At 42.0% G+C, this 13532-nt stretch overlaps 2 protein-coding genes across 5 annotated transcripts; one reads left to right on the forward strand and one right to left on the reverse strand.

The window, feature by feature from the left end:
• Window positions 1-96: 96 nt before the first annotated feature.
• LOC115019141 (ras and Rab interactor 2-like) lies at window positions 97-4031 on the reverse strand. 2 transcript variants are annotated; one of them, XM_029448526.1, is made up of 6 exons: window positions 3882-4031; window positions 3091-3291; window positions 2823-2943; window positions 2541-2613; window positions 2257-2348; window positions 97-2025 (listed from the first exon to the last, which is right to left on the reverse strand). In XM_029448526.1, exons 2-6 carry the CDS (start codon window positions 3289-3291, stop codon window positions 770-772), a joined length of 1743 nt encoding a protein of 580 aa, XP_029304386.1. In that variant the 5' UTR covers window positions 3882-4031; the 3' UTR covers window positions 97-769. The 2 variants fall into 2 exon arrangements, with proteins under 2 accessions (XP_029304386.1, XP_029304384.1); XM_029448524.1 differs by lacking the exon at window positions 3882-4031 and adding an exon at window positions 3709-3829.
• A 413-nt stretch (window positions 4032-4444) lies between these two features.
• On the forward strand, window positions 4445-12724 carry LOC115019146 (RNA-binding protein 4-like). Of its 3 annotated transcripts, none has more exons than XM_029448532.1 (8): window positions 4445-4596; window positions 5234-5413; window positions 6314-6498; window positions 6730-6918; window positions 7009-7115; window positions 7334-7612; window positions 7723-7946; window positions 8623-12724. In XM_029448532.1, the coding sequence occupies exons 2-8, from the start codon at window positions 5253-5255 to the stop codon at window positions 9074-9076; spliced, it is 1599 nt and encodes a 532-aa protein (XP_029304392.1). In that variant the 5' UTR covers window positions 4445-4596; window positions 5234-5252; the 3' UTR covers window positions 9077-12724. The 3 variants fall into 3 exon arrangements, with proteins under 3 accessions (XP_029304392.1, XP_029304393.1, XP_029304394.1); XM_029448533.1 differs by lacking the exon at window positions 4445-4596 and adding an exon at window positions 4649-4944; XM_029448534.1 differs by lacking the exon at window positions 4445-4596 and adding an exon at window positions 5009-5128.
• The last annotated feature ends 808 nt before the right edge of the window (window positions 12725-13532 follow it).

The following is a 13532-nucleotide window of genomic DNA, read 5'->3' on the forward strand; positions in this document are numbered from 1 at the left end:
TCCACCAGAACCATTACATTACATTTTTATGAAATTAACCCACAAACTTGAAATTGAGTTTCAATATATTTTAATAGCACTACAAATTAGCCCTGATGTTTGAAGTGGCACTTTAATCAAAATTGCACATGCTTAGTTGACGTGTCTGACGAGTTGTTTGGCAGTAAAAGGCATTTGTGGTGGTTTCCCATCAAAAGAAGATTCAACAACTCGGCCTGTACAATATTGTGGACGATTACAATTCAAGTTTTCTTCCACGAGGAACCAGAATAATATCTGAACTCCTAACATTACTGCAAGAACCTCTAATTATTGCTGCGTTCAAGTTCTTCTGACGTCTAATGCTGAACAGCAACAATGTTATTGTAGAAATGGGATCACTCATGTCATCCTATTTTATGTACATTGATTTATAAAATGGTTTTAATTTTATTACAAGTCGTTTTTATTTGTACCTTTTTGATGGAAAAACTAATTAAGGCAACTAAAGATTATCACGATGGAATACCAAACCCAAGAAAGTTGTGAGATTTCTTAATTTAATTTAAAGAAAATACTGACATCAAAGGAAATAAATCAAAATAATTTGGTATGCTTTGGAAAATGTTTGGCGATAGAGCTTAATAAAGTACACAATTACATACTAAGTGTTATTAAGGTTTGGTTGTGTAAAACGTTCTTAATTTCTCAATTCTTAAAACAAAACAAGACACTTAATTATATGCAGTGTTTAATGTTAATGTAATTCAGTTACTAAAATGTTTGTTTGCTAGAGGCTTGTACCATTGTCCTGTTTGTGGAGTGAGTGAGCTGGAGTCTCTGCTGCCCCCTCACGACTGCTGGAGGAACTGAAGTCTGTGTCATTTAGAGAAGCAGCATTCATCTGTAAAACCAGACCCTTTCCCTCATTCCTCTTTTTGTGCGGTTCCTCATACGTCTCATCGTCATCCATATTTTCATCCGCACCTGCTCCCTCCTCCTCCTCAGCCTCTCTCTCTGATCTTTGCTGATCTAGTCTTGTAGGAGTAGCAGGTGTGTGATAGGCCTGCTCCGCCAGCTGAGGGAAGGAGGTGCGTGAGAAGGGGCCTTTAGGAGAATGAGACGGGGACTGGTAAGGTGAAAGAGAGGGTGAAGCGATGGGTGAGTCATAGGGAGAGAGAGAAAAGGGAGCCTTAGGAGAAAGAGATGGGGATTGATAAGGCGACAAGGAGGGAGAGTCACCGGGAGAGTCAAGAAGAGAGAGGGACGAAGATACTTTGGGGAAAAGAGGAGGCGCCGTGGCACTAACAGATGGGGAGAGGTAAGGAGAGAATGAGGGACAATGGGAAAAATTGATCATTGGAGACGGCTGCATGTAGTCCGAATCTTCTAGAAGATTCTCCATCTCTGGTGGTAGCTGAGCTGTAGCCTCCTCTCCCCTGACTCCAGCTTCACTTTGTCCTGAGTCCATCTGGGTTTGGCCCTGCTTATGCATAACAGGCTGGAAGTGGGCCTCACTGGGGGCGTCCTGACTTGGGTTCTCACCTTGTAAAAGACCTTTACTGGGATGGGCCGTTCCTTTACATTTTCTTTTGGTTTTGGGCATTAAAGGTGGTGGAGGTGGAGGAGCGAGCGGGGGCGACAGCATGGTCGACGACTCTGTGGAAATCCGAACCTTGAGGCTGCGTTTGAACATGCGCTGTCTGGCCAAAGCAGTCTGGGACTGCAGGAAAAGGGGGTTGACGAAACAGAGAGCGCCCTGGCCGGAGCCGCAGTCCAGCTCTACGGGGCTGCGTGTCGTGATTGGACAAAACTCATGGAACAGGGTGGGATTAGAACCTGATTGTTTTCTGCCGGCGTCTGATTTAGGGGCTGTCTTGAGCTGGTTGTCTGAGTCGGGCTGGGCAGCTGAATCAGGCTGAGCTGCAGAGGTTGTCTGTGAGGCAGCAGCAGGCGGGACTGAGTTTACAGTATCCGGCTTCTCCCCCTCCTGAGGCTTATCGGCCTCTCGTGGCCCGCGGACGTTTAGGTGGGAATTCCAGAATTCTATAAAATAATATAGATGTTTTTTTCACTACAGTAAAACAGTGACTTTCACTTAATTGGTCCATTTTGAACAATAACCAAATCTTCTTTTGTGCAAAAAATAAAACATATTGATGGCTTTGAAACTATCTCCTAAAAGTTGTGTCAGCCTAGAAAATAAAAGAGTATGTTTCATGGCACGTATACATTACAAAGTCTGCTGTCAGGAAACAAGGAGCTGTGTTCACCAACCTATTCCCATATGTGAGATGGACTCCAGCTCTTTGTGGGATGTTGCCTTTGCAATGGCTTCAGGAAGCTCCAGAGGAGAACGTAATACATCTCTAATACACAGATAATATAATATATTAATGGCAACATTAGTTCTTACAGATTAATAAATATTTACAGTGACCAAAAAGAAGAAAAACAGATGATAACATATCGTAGAGGAAGTGAAAGTAAGACACTGAAATGAAGGAGGCACAAATAGGGAACAGCTGAGTGGAATGAGAATGAGGAGAACAAGATTTTACCGGCTGACACAGTAGAAGGAAATCAGTCTTGGAAGATCTGGAAAGCTGATGGCTGAAGTCTCCAGAGACAAAGCTGGGGGGTGAGGAAAATTCAAATGGATGTTTGGAGGAGGAAAACGGTAGTTAAATCTAGTTGTGTGTAACACTGTAGCAAAGCTGTGGTAAAGGACCAAACCAGTAGCTTTGCCATTTTATAAAGCATAAATACGTTTTTGTTTTGATTCCTTGCATTCCAGGGACTTGCAGGGAACCAGGAATAATAACTCATGAAGGGTGTCATACTGTTACTGGCGTTTTCATGCCTGATGCCAAACTGCTGAACGAAGGATGGCACGCTGTCATCCTTCAAGCGGATGCACAGCACGTTTCTCTGGGACGTGCGAGACTTGCGCACCAGGAAGGTCTGCAGGAAAACACAACTGTTTACTGAGTGCATGTGTGAGTGTGTAGGACATGGCAAGAGAAGACTAGAGAGGTATGTGGTGAGTGTGTATGTGGACATATGGTGTATTTGTAATTTTCTGTAGTTTTAAGTTTATGAGGCTCTGACCCCAGGAGGCTCTCTCTGCAGTATGTGCAGTGCGGTGGCAGCGTTGATGGACAGCTGAAGCCAGACAGGAACTGTGAGCAGGAGTCGGTCCAGAACACTGACGCTTCTCAGAGAGCCCCCTCCTCTTTGATGGCCCGAAAACTTGCGCTCTGACGGCTGGGCGGGCTCCGGGAAATCATACAGCGGTTCTTCTTGTGCCATCTGCACACACAACACAAGTTACACCCAGGGTTATTAATTGTCCTGCCACTGATTATGACTAACCCTAACCCAAAGTGTATGCATGCTACAGGTGGTTATTATCTCTCCCTGTGGCTCACATTAACAAAAGGAAGATGGGTGGGATGCCTTTACACACACACACATACACACACCTGCGTAATAAATCTGCCTGGATATGGACATCAAGTCCAGACTTGGTAAAGTTCAGCAGCTTAGACAGAGTTTAAATGTAACCGGAAGCTCCCAGAAACAAACGTTTAAATGTATATACACAAACGCCACAGTAACATTAAATATTTATACATTTAAAATAAAATAAAGTAGCAATAATATTGTTGGTTTAAGGCTATAATTCTGAAGATATCAAATAGGTTTGTTTCCATATTCAGGTCTCACCGCATGCAGCCTACATGTTAACATCTGTCTGAATCCGCAGCGCGCATTCCTGTAAAACTGCACATTTCCTCTCCAAACTATGATGTACAAAAATACTCTTCCTGTTTTAAAATTGCACAACTTCTGTTTACTGCGCAATTTTAATTTTTAACATTGCCAGGCTCGTTGTTTACCTCTTTTCCCCGATCCTTCTTTTCATCTCCTCCGGATCCACTTTATGTTGGCATGCTCCTTTTATTCTCCCATCAACTTCAGTACGATGGAAATTCAACTTATTTTCCACTTTGGCCTGTCATGACGTGTATTCTTCCCAGATCCGGAGATTTCTCTCTTCTTTGGCTCCTCCTCCCCTCCCACCTGATCTCACCTGGAAACAAACATGTGATCATACTGTATGTCATGGGCCACAGCTAGACTCACGTGTCCGCAGCTGAATGAATGGCTATCCAACGTAGTTATGCCAAACTATGACTAGCAGTAGTTTAATTACTGTGTAGCCTACTAATATCTACTAATGTTGTAAATGCTGTAAATGTAAAGCACTCTTAGCTGCATTTCAACAGGCACTCAAAGTGAGCCTGTTGTTTGTGATTTGTGTGCTCCAAGGATTATTCGACTGCTAACAGCCAAACATCGCCATTTCTCCCACTTCCTTTATAACTTGCTAATATTTGACAATATTGCAACAACCCACTTGCGTAAACGTGTATTCATGTGCACAGAAATATGAGACAAATCGTCTATTCAGTAAGGGTCAGTGCATTTTATTTTTGGGCCATCTTGTGCAGACCTGATGAAACTGCGCCCTCATGGCTGCGAGGGCACCTCAAGAAACCGGAGCCGGATGTGAGGTTTGAAATAGCGGTTACAGCTCCAGGACCGCGTTGGGTAAGAAGTCTGTGTATCGTTAGTATGCTAGCATAACTATAATGCTTTTGCTCCTTTTGTACAAAATTGAAAACGAAAAACGATTACCGGAAGTCAATACACTTCACGATAGATCACACCAGTGATTGAGCGCGAGCTTAAGCAATCGCTTTCAAGCACTATAAGTGAACCAGTACGTTAGCATTAGCTTAGCTAACGTTAGCTACATCGTTAATGTTTGCGTTTGACAAAATGGCCAGTCGTGTCCGTAGTTTTTAGCAAACTGTTGGTCGTGTAACGGCGCGTACTTCGTACAATTAAAACAATTGTACGTGACATATTACGCGTCGTTTGTCTGGCATTAGCTAGGTAAGCTAACTTAGCAGCTTCACAGGCTGCATATAACTTCATTGGATAAGATTTCGCCGCTTTATTAGCTTAACGCTAGATAGTAATACCCTGCAAGCTAACGTCAATACGCTATTTACCAGATTGCAATATAATAACTCATTCTAAAAAGGTCTACCTCTTCAGCTAAATAAAATACATTATGGTCAGTAACTCAGGAAGACGTATTTTATATGTTACACTAACTAGCCTGAAGAATTACCGCTGACTAAAAGATGAAACTTAACCAAAGCGTTGTGTTTTTGTGCAGATGCCTGGTTGATACAGAGATGAGCGGTGAGAACGTGAAGTTGTTTGTGGGGAATCTTCCTTTAGATGCAACTCACGACGAGCTAACGAAGCTCTTTTCTCCGTATGGAGAGATCAACACCTGCTCTTTGCTCAGACAGTATGCCTTCGTTACACTGAAGGGAGAGGGCGCAGCAGACAGGTATTCAACTGTTCATTACCACTGTTAGATATAAGGAATGTATTACTATATTACTATTTTTAATGTGTGCAGTCCATCTAGTCAGTTTTGAGCATATTAAACAGAAATGCAATTGTTGCTTCTACGGTGGGTTTTTAATCGTAAGATAGAATTCACCCTGCATAATGTGTAGTATAGAATAAAATAAACATAGAAAAGAAAATGCAAGAAGAATGGTGCAATTATGAAAGTAAGAGCAGGGTACCTGTTACATTATGAGCAGTGAAAAGAAACTGCAGAAAGGTACATGTATGTTACGTATATATTATTATTAACATTAACATTGTATTATGAACAAATGACACTTTACAGAAAGGTGCAACTGTGTTACACTATTTTGTTGTACATGTTAAAAGTAAAACATAGACAGTGGAGGTAGGTAAGAAAAATACAATTTGACCATACCAGTCTACTTAGTGTTTATTAAATACAATATAAATCCTAGTATGTGCTCATAGCATTCTAATGGACGATTTAGGCAACACTTTCTTGCTTATTATGAGAACTCAAAAATACGCTCCACAGTTATGAGTGTGCAGCAGCCTTTCTGCAACTGAACAAGCTCTCTGTGTCTGAGGTGTGAAAAACCTAATCCTAGCTTTTAGCACTTCCTCTTGTCAAAAGGCAACAAGAATTACTTTGGAAAACTTTGAGTTCTTTAGTCTTCACAGTTTGATGCATAACATTTCCAGTGAAATATATAATCACTAGTAAAACAAATAAAGACTGGCATCATTTGGCTAGTTTTAGCTTCATATCTTCTATTCTACTAATTGATTGTTAATCTCAGATAAAATGCTGTTGCAGTCATCTTTTGTACACATGATGATGCAAAGATATTTCTTGGTCTTACTCTCACAGGGCCATACGGCATCTTGATGGCAAAGAGTACAGAGGGAGGCCCCTGGTGGTCGAGGAGTCGCGTGCAAGACCACCCAACTCCACTAAAGTGTTTGTGGGGAACCTCGCCGCAACATGTTCAGCAGACGACCTGCACGGGCTGTTCTCAACCTTCGGAAGAGTTTTAGACTGTGATAAAGTCAAAGGTGAGTTAGAGTGCCTGCCATCAATACAGATGGTACAACACACATATATGTATGGGTTTTCATGAAAAGCTTGAGAAATGGATTTTGAAGTCCTGATCTGTAAGGAATTTAAATGATTTTTGAGGGTTGAATATTTGAAGTTAATGCTTTTTAAAAAAACAATACAAAAATGTAATTTTCTTTTTAAATCAATATCTCATGCTAACGCTGATCTTCCTCTATACTCTACAGCCAGATTATGTTCAAATGTAGGCTATGCATTTGTGCACATGGAGAGGAAGGAGGAGGCCCTGGTAGCTATTGACGGACTCAACGGGACCATGTACAAGGGCCGTCAGTTGGCTGTAGAGCTGTCCAAAGCCCAACCTTTGATCAACCAACTTGCAATGGCTGGAAACAACCACGGCGGTGTATCAGGAGGTAAAGATGAAGGATCTATATGTTTTCTAAGTGTTATGCATAAAATGCTGAAAATGACTCATGTTTTCTTCTTCTTCGTTCTCCTTCCAGGCAGGGAGGGTCTTCTTCCACGACCACCTCCATCACTAGAGCATCACCAGAGTCAAGCAGCCGTGCTAGCGGCAGCTGCGGCAGCTGCGGCTGGACTCCCCATACAAGTACGTTAATTCTCTAGCACTATCTTAAAACATCTAACTTATGATCTCTGAAATCTGAGTTCATATGAACCTTTGCAGGTCTTTGGTAGATGACTTGTTTCAACCTCATCCTTTGTATAACCCTACTCTCACACGTACCTTACAATTATCGTTGTATTTCTGTTTAGATAAATTGATGCTTTATTTTAAATGTTGCCATTTCTCATCTGTCTTTGCAGGTTCAACAAAGTGTTCATAACTCATTCTACAACACCACATCCTTTGACCCCACCTACGCTGCTTTGAAGGGTATTACAAGCGCTAAAGGTGCAGATGGGGTGATATATGGTGCTCTTGCCAGCCAGGTATATGGATCTGTTGCTGACCAGGTGTACCAAGATATGGCCAATCACAATTCCTCGGCTGTCACCACTGTTGAAGTAGAATCCCAGTCTGGGCCAGATCCAACAACGCTTTTCGAGGCAGCAAGAGCCAAGTTCTTCCAAGAGGGACAGAAGGTTATTTAACATTTATTTGAGCAGAAATGTATAATGTTCTCTGTGTATATTTTTGTGTTGTACCTTTTTTTAGTTTTCATGTATATTTTCTGACATGTTTTGAATTTAAGGTTCTGGCAGAGCAGCAGTCGGGGAGAAAGGCAGTAACTGCAGACAGTGAGCGGGACCGCAGCCCAATCAGAGGAAATCGAGCCCCCCTCCTCCCAGACCCCGTTCCAGGTTCCTTCGGTCAGATACGACCTAAGCGCCGGGCCCTGCTGCCAACACCACCTGGCGGACCTGAAGAGTCCCCAGCTGCTACCAACACGCCTGAAGGGTCAGATCCTGTTGCTAGGTATACATAACACATTTTGATAAAGGATGGAGGCAGTAGAAAAATAAGCATATGAAGCCTGCTTCCACGTGCACATATAACAGCAATAGTTTATTTACAACACTGCAGCTTGCAGAAAGCCCGCAGCTACACATTTCGAGACACGATGGCCTGTGGCAGTCGGAGATGTCCCCCCCCCCTATCTATACTGTATAGATGGACCTGCTGGCTTTTTTGCAGTTGAGGAAACTCGAGCTGTTATTGTGAAATACCCTTCTGCCATCTCGTGACTCTTTTTGTTTTTGTGTAAAACAGTTTGTTCCAAATTGATTGGTGAAATACGTGATTGTTATTACATTTTAAATGTATTTACATTTGACCATATGGTTTTGTGGTACAGTTCAGAACAATATGGCAGTAATATAACACGTGACACTATAATGCCTATCTGTTTAAAGAAGAATGTGAAATTGAGACACGATAGTCTAAGGCCTAGCCGTTAGTGTGGGGGGAAAGAAAAAAAGTTGAAATTGAATTGTGGATTTAGAGAATCTTGACACCCCTAAGTGGTTTACAAAACCATTAAACAAAACACTTATGTCCATTTTTTTATGTGATTATAGTATTTTTAGTCTAACTTTTTTGTTTCTACTCTCCTTTCTTCTACTTCCCTCTTCATCTGTAAACTGCACTCCAGGTCTTACACAGAGTACTACCAGCAAATGCATCAATACCAACAGTATCAACAGTACCAGCAACAGTACCAGTACCTCCAGTATGCCTACACCAATCCTCCTCCCCCTCCTCCACCTCCACCGGCCAACACACAGGCCTCCACCACAGCCACTGCACCCCCAGGGACGTACACGGCGCCCCCAACGTATGCGGCACCGGGAGCCTACGCACCCCCAGGAACATATGACACTTCGGGAAGTTACAACGCTTCATCTGGGAACTACGATGTCCCTTCAGGAAGCTATGACGCAGCTGGAGGCTACGGGGCACCGGGAGCATATGATTCATCAGGAGCTTACGCAGCAGCGGGAAACTACTCCACATCCACACCGTATGAGCAGACACCCGCACACGGGCAACCCATGCCCCAGCGCCATGATTACCCTTACCACACGCCAGAACCCCCTTATCGATAGTCCCACCCCCATACACTCCTTCCACACTGCAGATGTGTGTGTGTGTGTGTGTGTGTGTGTGTGTGTGTGCGCGTGCGTGTGTGTGTGTGCGTGCATGTGTATTTACATAAGGGACAGTTTAAAGAGGAAAACCAGAGGGAGCAAGGGTGTAATTCGAATGTAATTAAAATCTGAAGCATTTCCCCTTTTCTCCATCTTAACCTAGTCTCTAGCTTGTCTGTCAGTTGGTGGCTGTGTGGTTAACTTAAAGAAGGAAAGCTAATATTGGAACATTGTCAAGCGTTTCTGTTCGATGTTATAGAGGCACAGTTGGTTTCTTGTTTGATGTTAAAGAAGCTTAATTGTTTCTTGGGCCACAGTTGGACTTAGTCCAGGGTAGGAGTCTTTTTGTTTGTAGTGAATCAAGGCCTTTTATATACTCTACATAAAGATGTGCACCAAACAGGGGATTTGTGGAAAAGCAGTCGCATAGCTTGAAGGAGGGCACAAAATGAAAGACACCGATAAATTATTAAAATGATTTGAAAACCAGTTCATTTAAACCCAAAAATCTCCATCTGGCCTCTTTACAAGATGCATTAAAGTTGCCGCCTTATTTAAAAATATAATACTCATCTTTCAAAGATCCATATGCCGACATGACAACTTAAAAATATATATATATATATATAGCCAAACCCACACACTAGTGTTGGCCTAGGAACAGCCTGTGTAGAGTATGCAACAGGCCTCTGTTTGAATTCAGCTGCATTGACACTTTTGTAATAGCCAGTTCGTCCAGACATATAATTGCCCGATGGGTAATACACGTCGACTAGAAGAGAAAGCAGAACTGAAGTGAAATGGAGCAGTGCATCAGCAAGGGTTTTTTTTTTTTGTTGTAAAGATGGAGAATGTTTGATAATTGACCGGCTTGTCTTCTGTTTCATTCTGGTTTCACAGTCGTGGTTTAGTGCTAATCAAGCAATTCCCACTCTTAACTGATGACGTGTCATTTTTGAATGTCAACAAAAACCTCTCAAATCGACGTGTTAAAATTGACGGTTGGAAGGTTATTTCGATTTTGGGGGGGGGAGGGGGATTTTGTGATTGCATCTGGCCCGCTGGCATTACAGGTTTTCTGAAGGCTTCCTGTTGTTTCCAGAGTGTGAAGAGTGAGAACACGTGTAGTCCATACAGGCCGTCCTGTTTAATTGGGAGAGTTAGCTAAAGTTAAGATGGATATTACCGGTCTGATTGTGTGAGCTTGAAGCCTCACAGTTGCGCGGGATAGCAAAGTGTGAACGTGACTTTGATAACAGGATAAAAATGCAGTCGGATGAAACATTTTCAGCCGTTAATGTGCGTGACTCGGATGTTCTCGTGGATAGGGTGTCCGTAATTTATCTTTCTTGCGTTTTCTGGCTTAGCCCAGGCTCTCTGTTTCTCGAGGTCTAAACAAACTCAGGAGTTAAATATATCCTGTCAGTAAGTTTGTAGTTCTTCACATTTCTTTCTTTCTATTTGTGTTGAATTGCGATCAGAGCATCTTGTGTGAAAAGAAAGTTGAATGCATCCACGTTTCTGTATTTTTAGGTAACACTCAGTCGAAATCAGTTTTATTTTTTTTATTCAAACTTTAAAAGAGGATTTCTTTTGTCTGTTTTGTACATATTTGAATTTATAAAATCCAAAAGAATCGCAGCAAGCTTCGTTTGACCAATGATGTTTAAAGACTCATTAATCTATACTTAAATTCCCAATTGGTTTTAGACATTTTCTATTATTAGCTTTTGTTCCAGTCTCATCAGCTGCTGTCGTGTCTCTGCTCACACTGGAAAACATTGATGATTTAGAGGGAAAGTTTGACTAGTTTTCATACCTGAAAATGTACAATTTGGTACCTGTGTAAATACATACAACCTTATTTTAAGATGGAAAAAGTAAAACCAACCAACATTTTGTTGAACGGTAAGAATATTGACGGTTAATATTAAGTTGAAATGATTGTATTTCTTTCTAAACCGGTGGAAATGGTGAAAGAAGAGTTAAAGAAAGTTGAGTTATCGGTCTGTTTAAAAAAAGGCAACCCTCTGCTTGTCGCGTGTAGCGAGTGCTATTCAACCGTTGTGCCATGTGAGTGTCGAAACTAAATGCTCTGCAAAATAAGACATTACAAACGATTTTTGAATTTCAGATTCTAAATATGGCAGAAAACGAGGATTTACCATTTAAGTTGAGAGCAAGTCGTGTGTCTTCTAAACGCAGTGCAGTGGCATGTTGCTGATGTGTATAGTGTTGGGTTATTGACTGATTGGATAGTATTGGTGCTGCAGGTAAATATGAGGGTTGTTTTAGTTTTTTAGTAAAGGCCGCTGACTTTCCCGAGCAGCAGTGAGAAGGGCCGATGACCTTTCCTTTTCCCTCTTCTGATCTCACCAGGAACACACAACTCATTTGATCCACATCTACACAACTTCCACACTTTGTATCTAGATGCATTTTAAACGGGTTCATTGCATTTTACTCATCTAAAGCAGGCCACACGTGCAAATGATACTAATGCGCACCTGATTCCAGCTGTATTTCATGTGACTTACAGTAGTTGTTCCGTTCGTGATTGTACCACACACCAGTTACTCATCTTATTTCTTATCCGTCACCTGAGTTGGTAGTGCTGTTAGGTTTTAAGTGACACATAGCCTCTCTAAATGTCCACATTATTCCACCTTCTCCATGTGAACTGTTAGTTGCATGCCTTGTTGTTGCTGCTGCTCCAGCCACCTTCTTCCTCTTGCTGATTATTGCAGCTAGAGTGGGAGGGAGCCAAACTGAGCCCTTGCCCTGGACGTACGCCACACGCAGCTGTAGCGTGGGATGGGGAAAACAGCAGCGTTAGGCCTGAAACTGCTGTGGACGATGGGGTGTCCCCCCACTAAGGTAAACACTCAGACCACACACTCCTGCCCCTCCCCGAAAATACACTCATACACGCATACAGAAACACCTTTATCCATACTTCCTATTCCTTGCCTGTCTTCAGGGAGTTTTATTTGTCAGGATTTCAGATTTTTGGAAATGGATCTCCCATCCTTTTTTAATTGGAGATTGCCTTTTTTCCTGCTTTTGATTTCCCTGATCATATCCCTGCACTCACCCCCCTTCCCCCCCCCCCCCCCTCCACCCCCAAAAAGAATACTCTACTCATACATTCCTGCTCCCAACATACTGACCGCTCACACACACCAGATTTGGAGGACACAGACCATCTTTTAGTCTAAATCTGAAGCAGACATGTTGTTGTTAGTATATCCCGAATCTAACAGCCTGTCATTCAAGAGTACCAGGCAATCACAGCCAGAGCTAGATGTGGGACATTTAGGTAGGATGGGTTGTTTTTGTAAATGCGCCCCTGGGGCCACTTCGGGGTTAAGTGCCTTGCGTAAGAGCACATCGGTAGGCCCTTCATTTCAGAGTTGAATAACCTGGCTCAGGATCGGTTGCTGGTTCAACGCTCGACTCCCCCTCTCCCCTAAAACAACGATTTTTGATGCCACATTCAACTTGTATGAATGACAGTGAACACAAATATTATCATTTTGTTTTAAATTACATTTTGTCCTATGTTCTTTGAAATGTTTAATTATCAATAAATGAATTTGAACTGAACTGTAGCTTTGTCTGTGTGAATATTTTAAGATGATCGTGAATCAGTGCGTGGTTACCAGCTCATTAATGTATATTAATTAATTATATATAAATAGGTGTTTGTGAAAGAGTCACCAAATAACTATAAGAGCTCAGCATCAGATGACGTTTTATTCCATTTTCTTCCAAAAACATCAACCTATGTTTTTCAAATAAAAACCAATAATTTGATAACAATCCAAACTTGTTGGTAATTCAATCACTTTGATATACAAAAAAAGGAAATGAGAAGAAATTGAAGGTATGGAACCTCACTCCCTGCTAACAAGACGTTTTCATGGACACTGCTGAGTTTCATGCCCTCAACAACAATCAACAGTTTACAGATGGACACTAGAGTACTGGGATGAGTGTAGTGAATGCAGTATACACGATACTGAGGGTATACTGAGGTAATATGGTGAGCAGGCCTAAGTACCTAAATGGACGAAGGATGGAGCGTGAAACTGCATAGACATAATGCGCCTTTCACTGGCAAAACGACATGGAAATGCAGTTTCTGCTCTGATGACACAAGTCTGGTTTCCAGCCGTCAGATTTCTTTCTGGAAGTTGCTTCAGTGATTTAATACAAAAGTCTAAGTTTTTAGGGTTCCTCGTTCTGCAGAAGTCAGTAGATGGTCAGTAGATAATGGTCTTGGGAGTCTTGGTCTACTACAAGTAACCCACCTTGATGTCCTTTTTGTTAAGTGAGTGCAGGTCGAAGTATTGTGTGCGCTAATAGTTTACGTGGATACTGGGGTGTAAGAGAAAAATTACTTTCTCTAACA

Source organism: Cottoperca gobio, chromosome 14, assembly GCF_900634415.1.
Source record: "Cottoperca gobio chromosome 14, fCotGob3.1, whole genome shotgun sequence".
Lineage (NCBI taxonomy): Eukaryota > Metazoa > Chordata > Actinopteri > Perciformes > Bovichtidae > Cottoperca > Cottoperca gobio.

Bases quoted from the DNA above. Each gene is read 5' to 3' on its own strand.
- LOC115019141 (XM_029448524.1), bottom strand. From the start codon at position 3,732: ATGTTAACATGTAGGCTGCATGCG. The intron at 2,614-2,822 runs GTATGACACCCT...CTCACCCCCCAG, and splicing joins GCATGAAAACGCCAGTAACA to CTTTGTCTCTGGAGACTTCA. The intron at 2,026-2,256 runs GTTGGTGAACAC...ATTATTTTATAG, and splicing joins CATCTCACATATGGGAATAG to AATTCTGGAATTCCCACCTA.
- LOC115019146 (XM_029448532.1), top strand. From the start codon at position 5,253: ATGAGCGGTGAGAACGTGAAGTTGTTTGTGGGGAATCTTCCTTTAGAT. The intron at 6,919-7,008 runs GTAAAGATGAAG...TTCTCCTTCCAG, and splicing joins CCACGGCGGTGTATCAGGAG to GCAGGGAGGGTCTTCTTCCA. The intron at 7,613-7,722 runs GTTATTTAACAT...TTTGAATTTAAG, and splicing joins TCTTCCAAGAGGGACAGAAG to GTTCTGGCAGAGCAGCAGTC.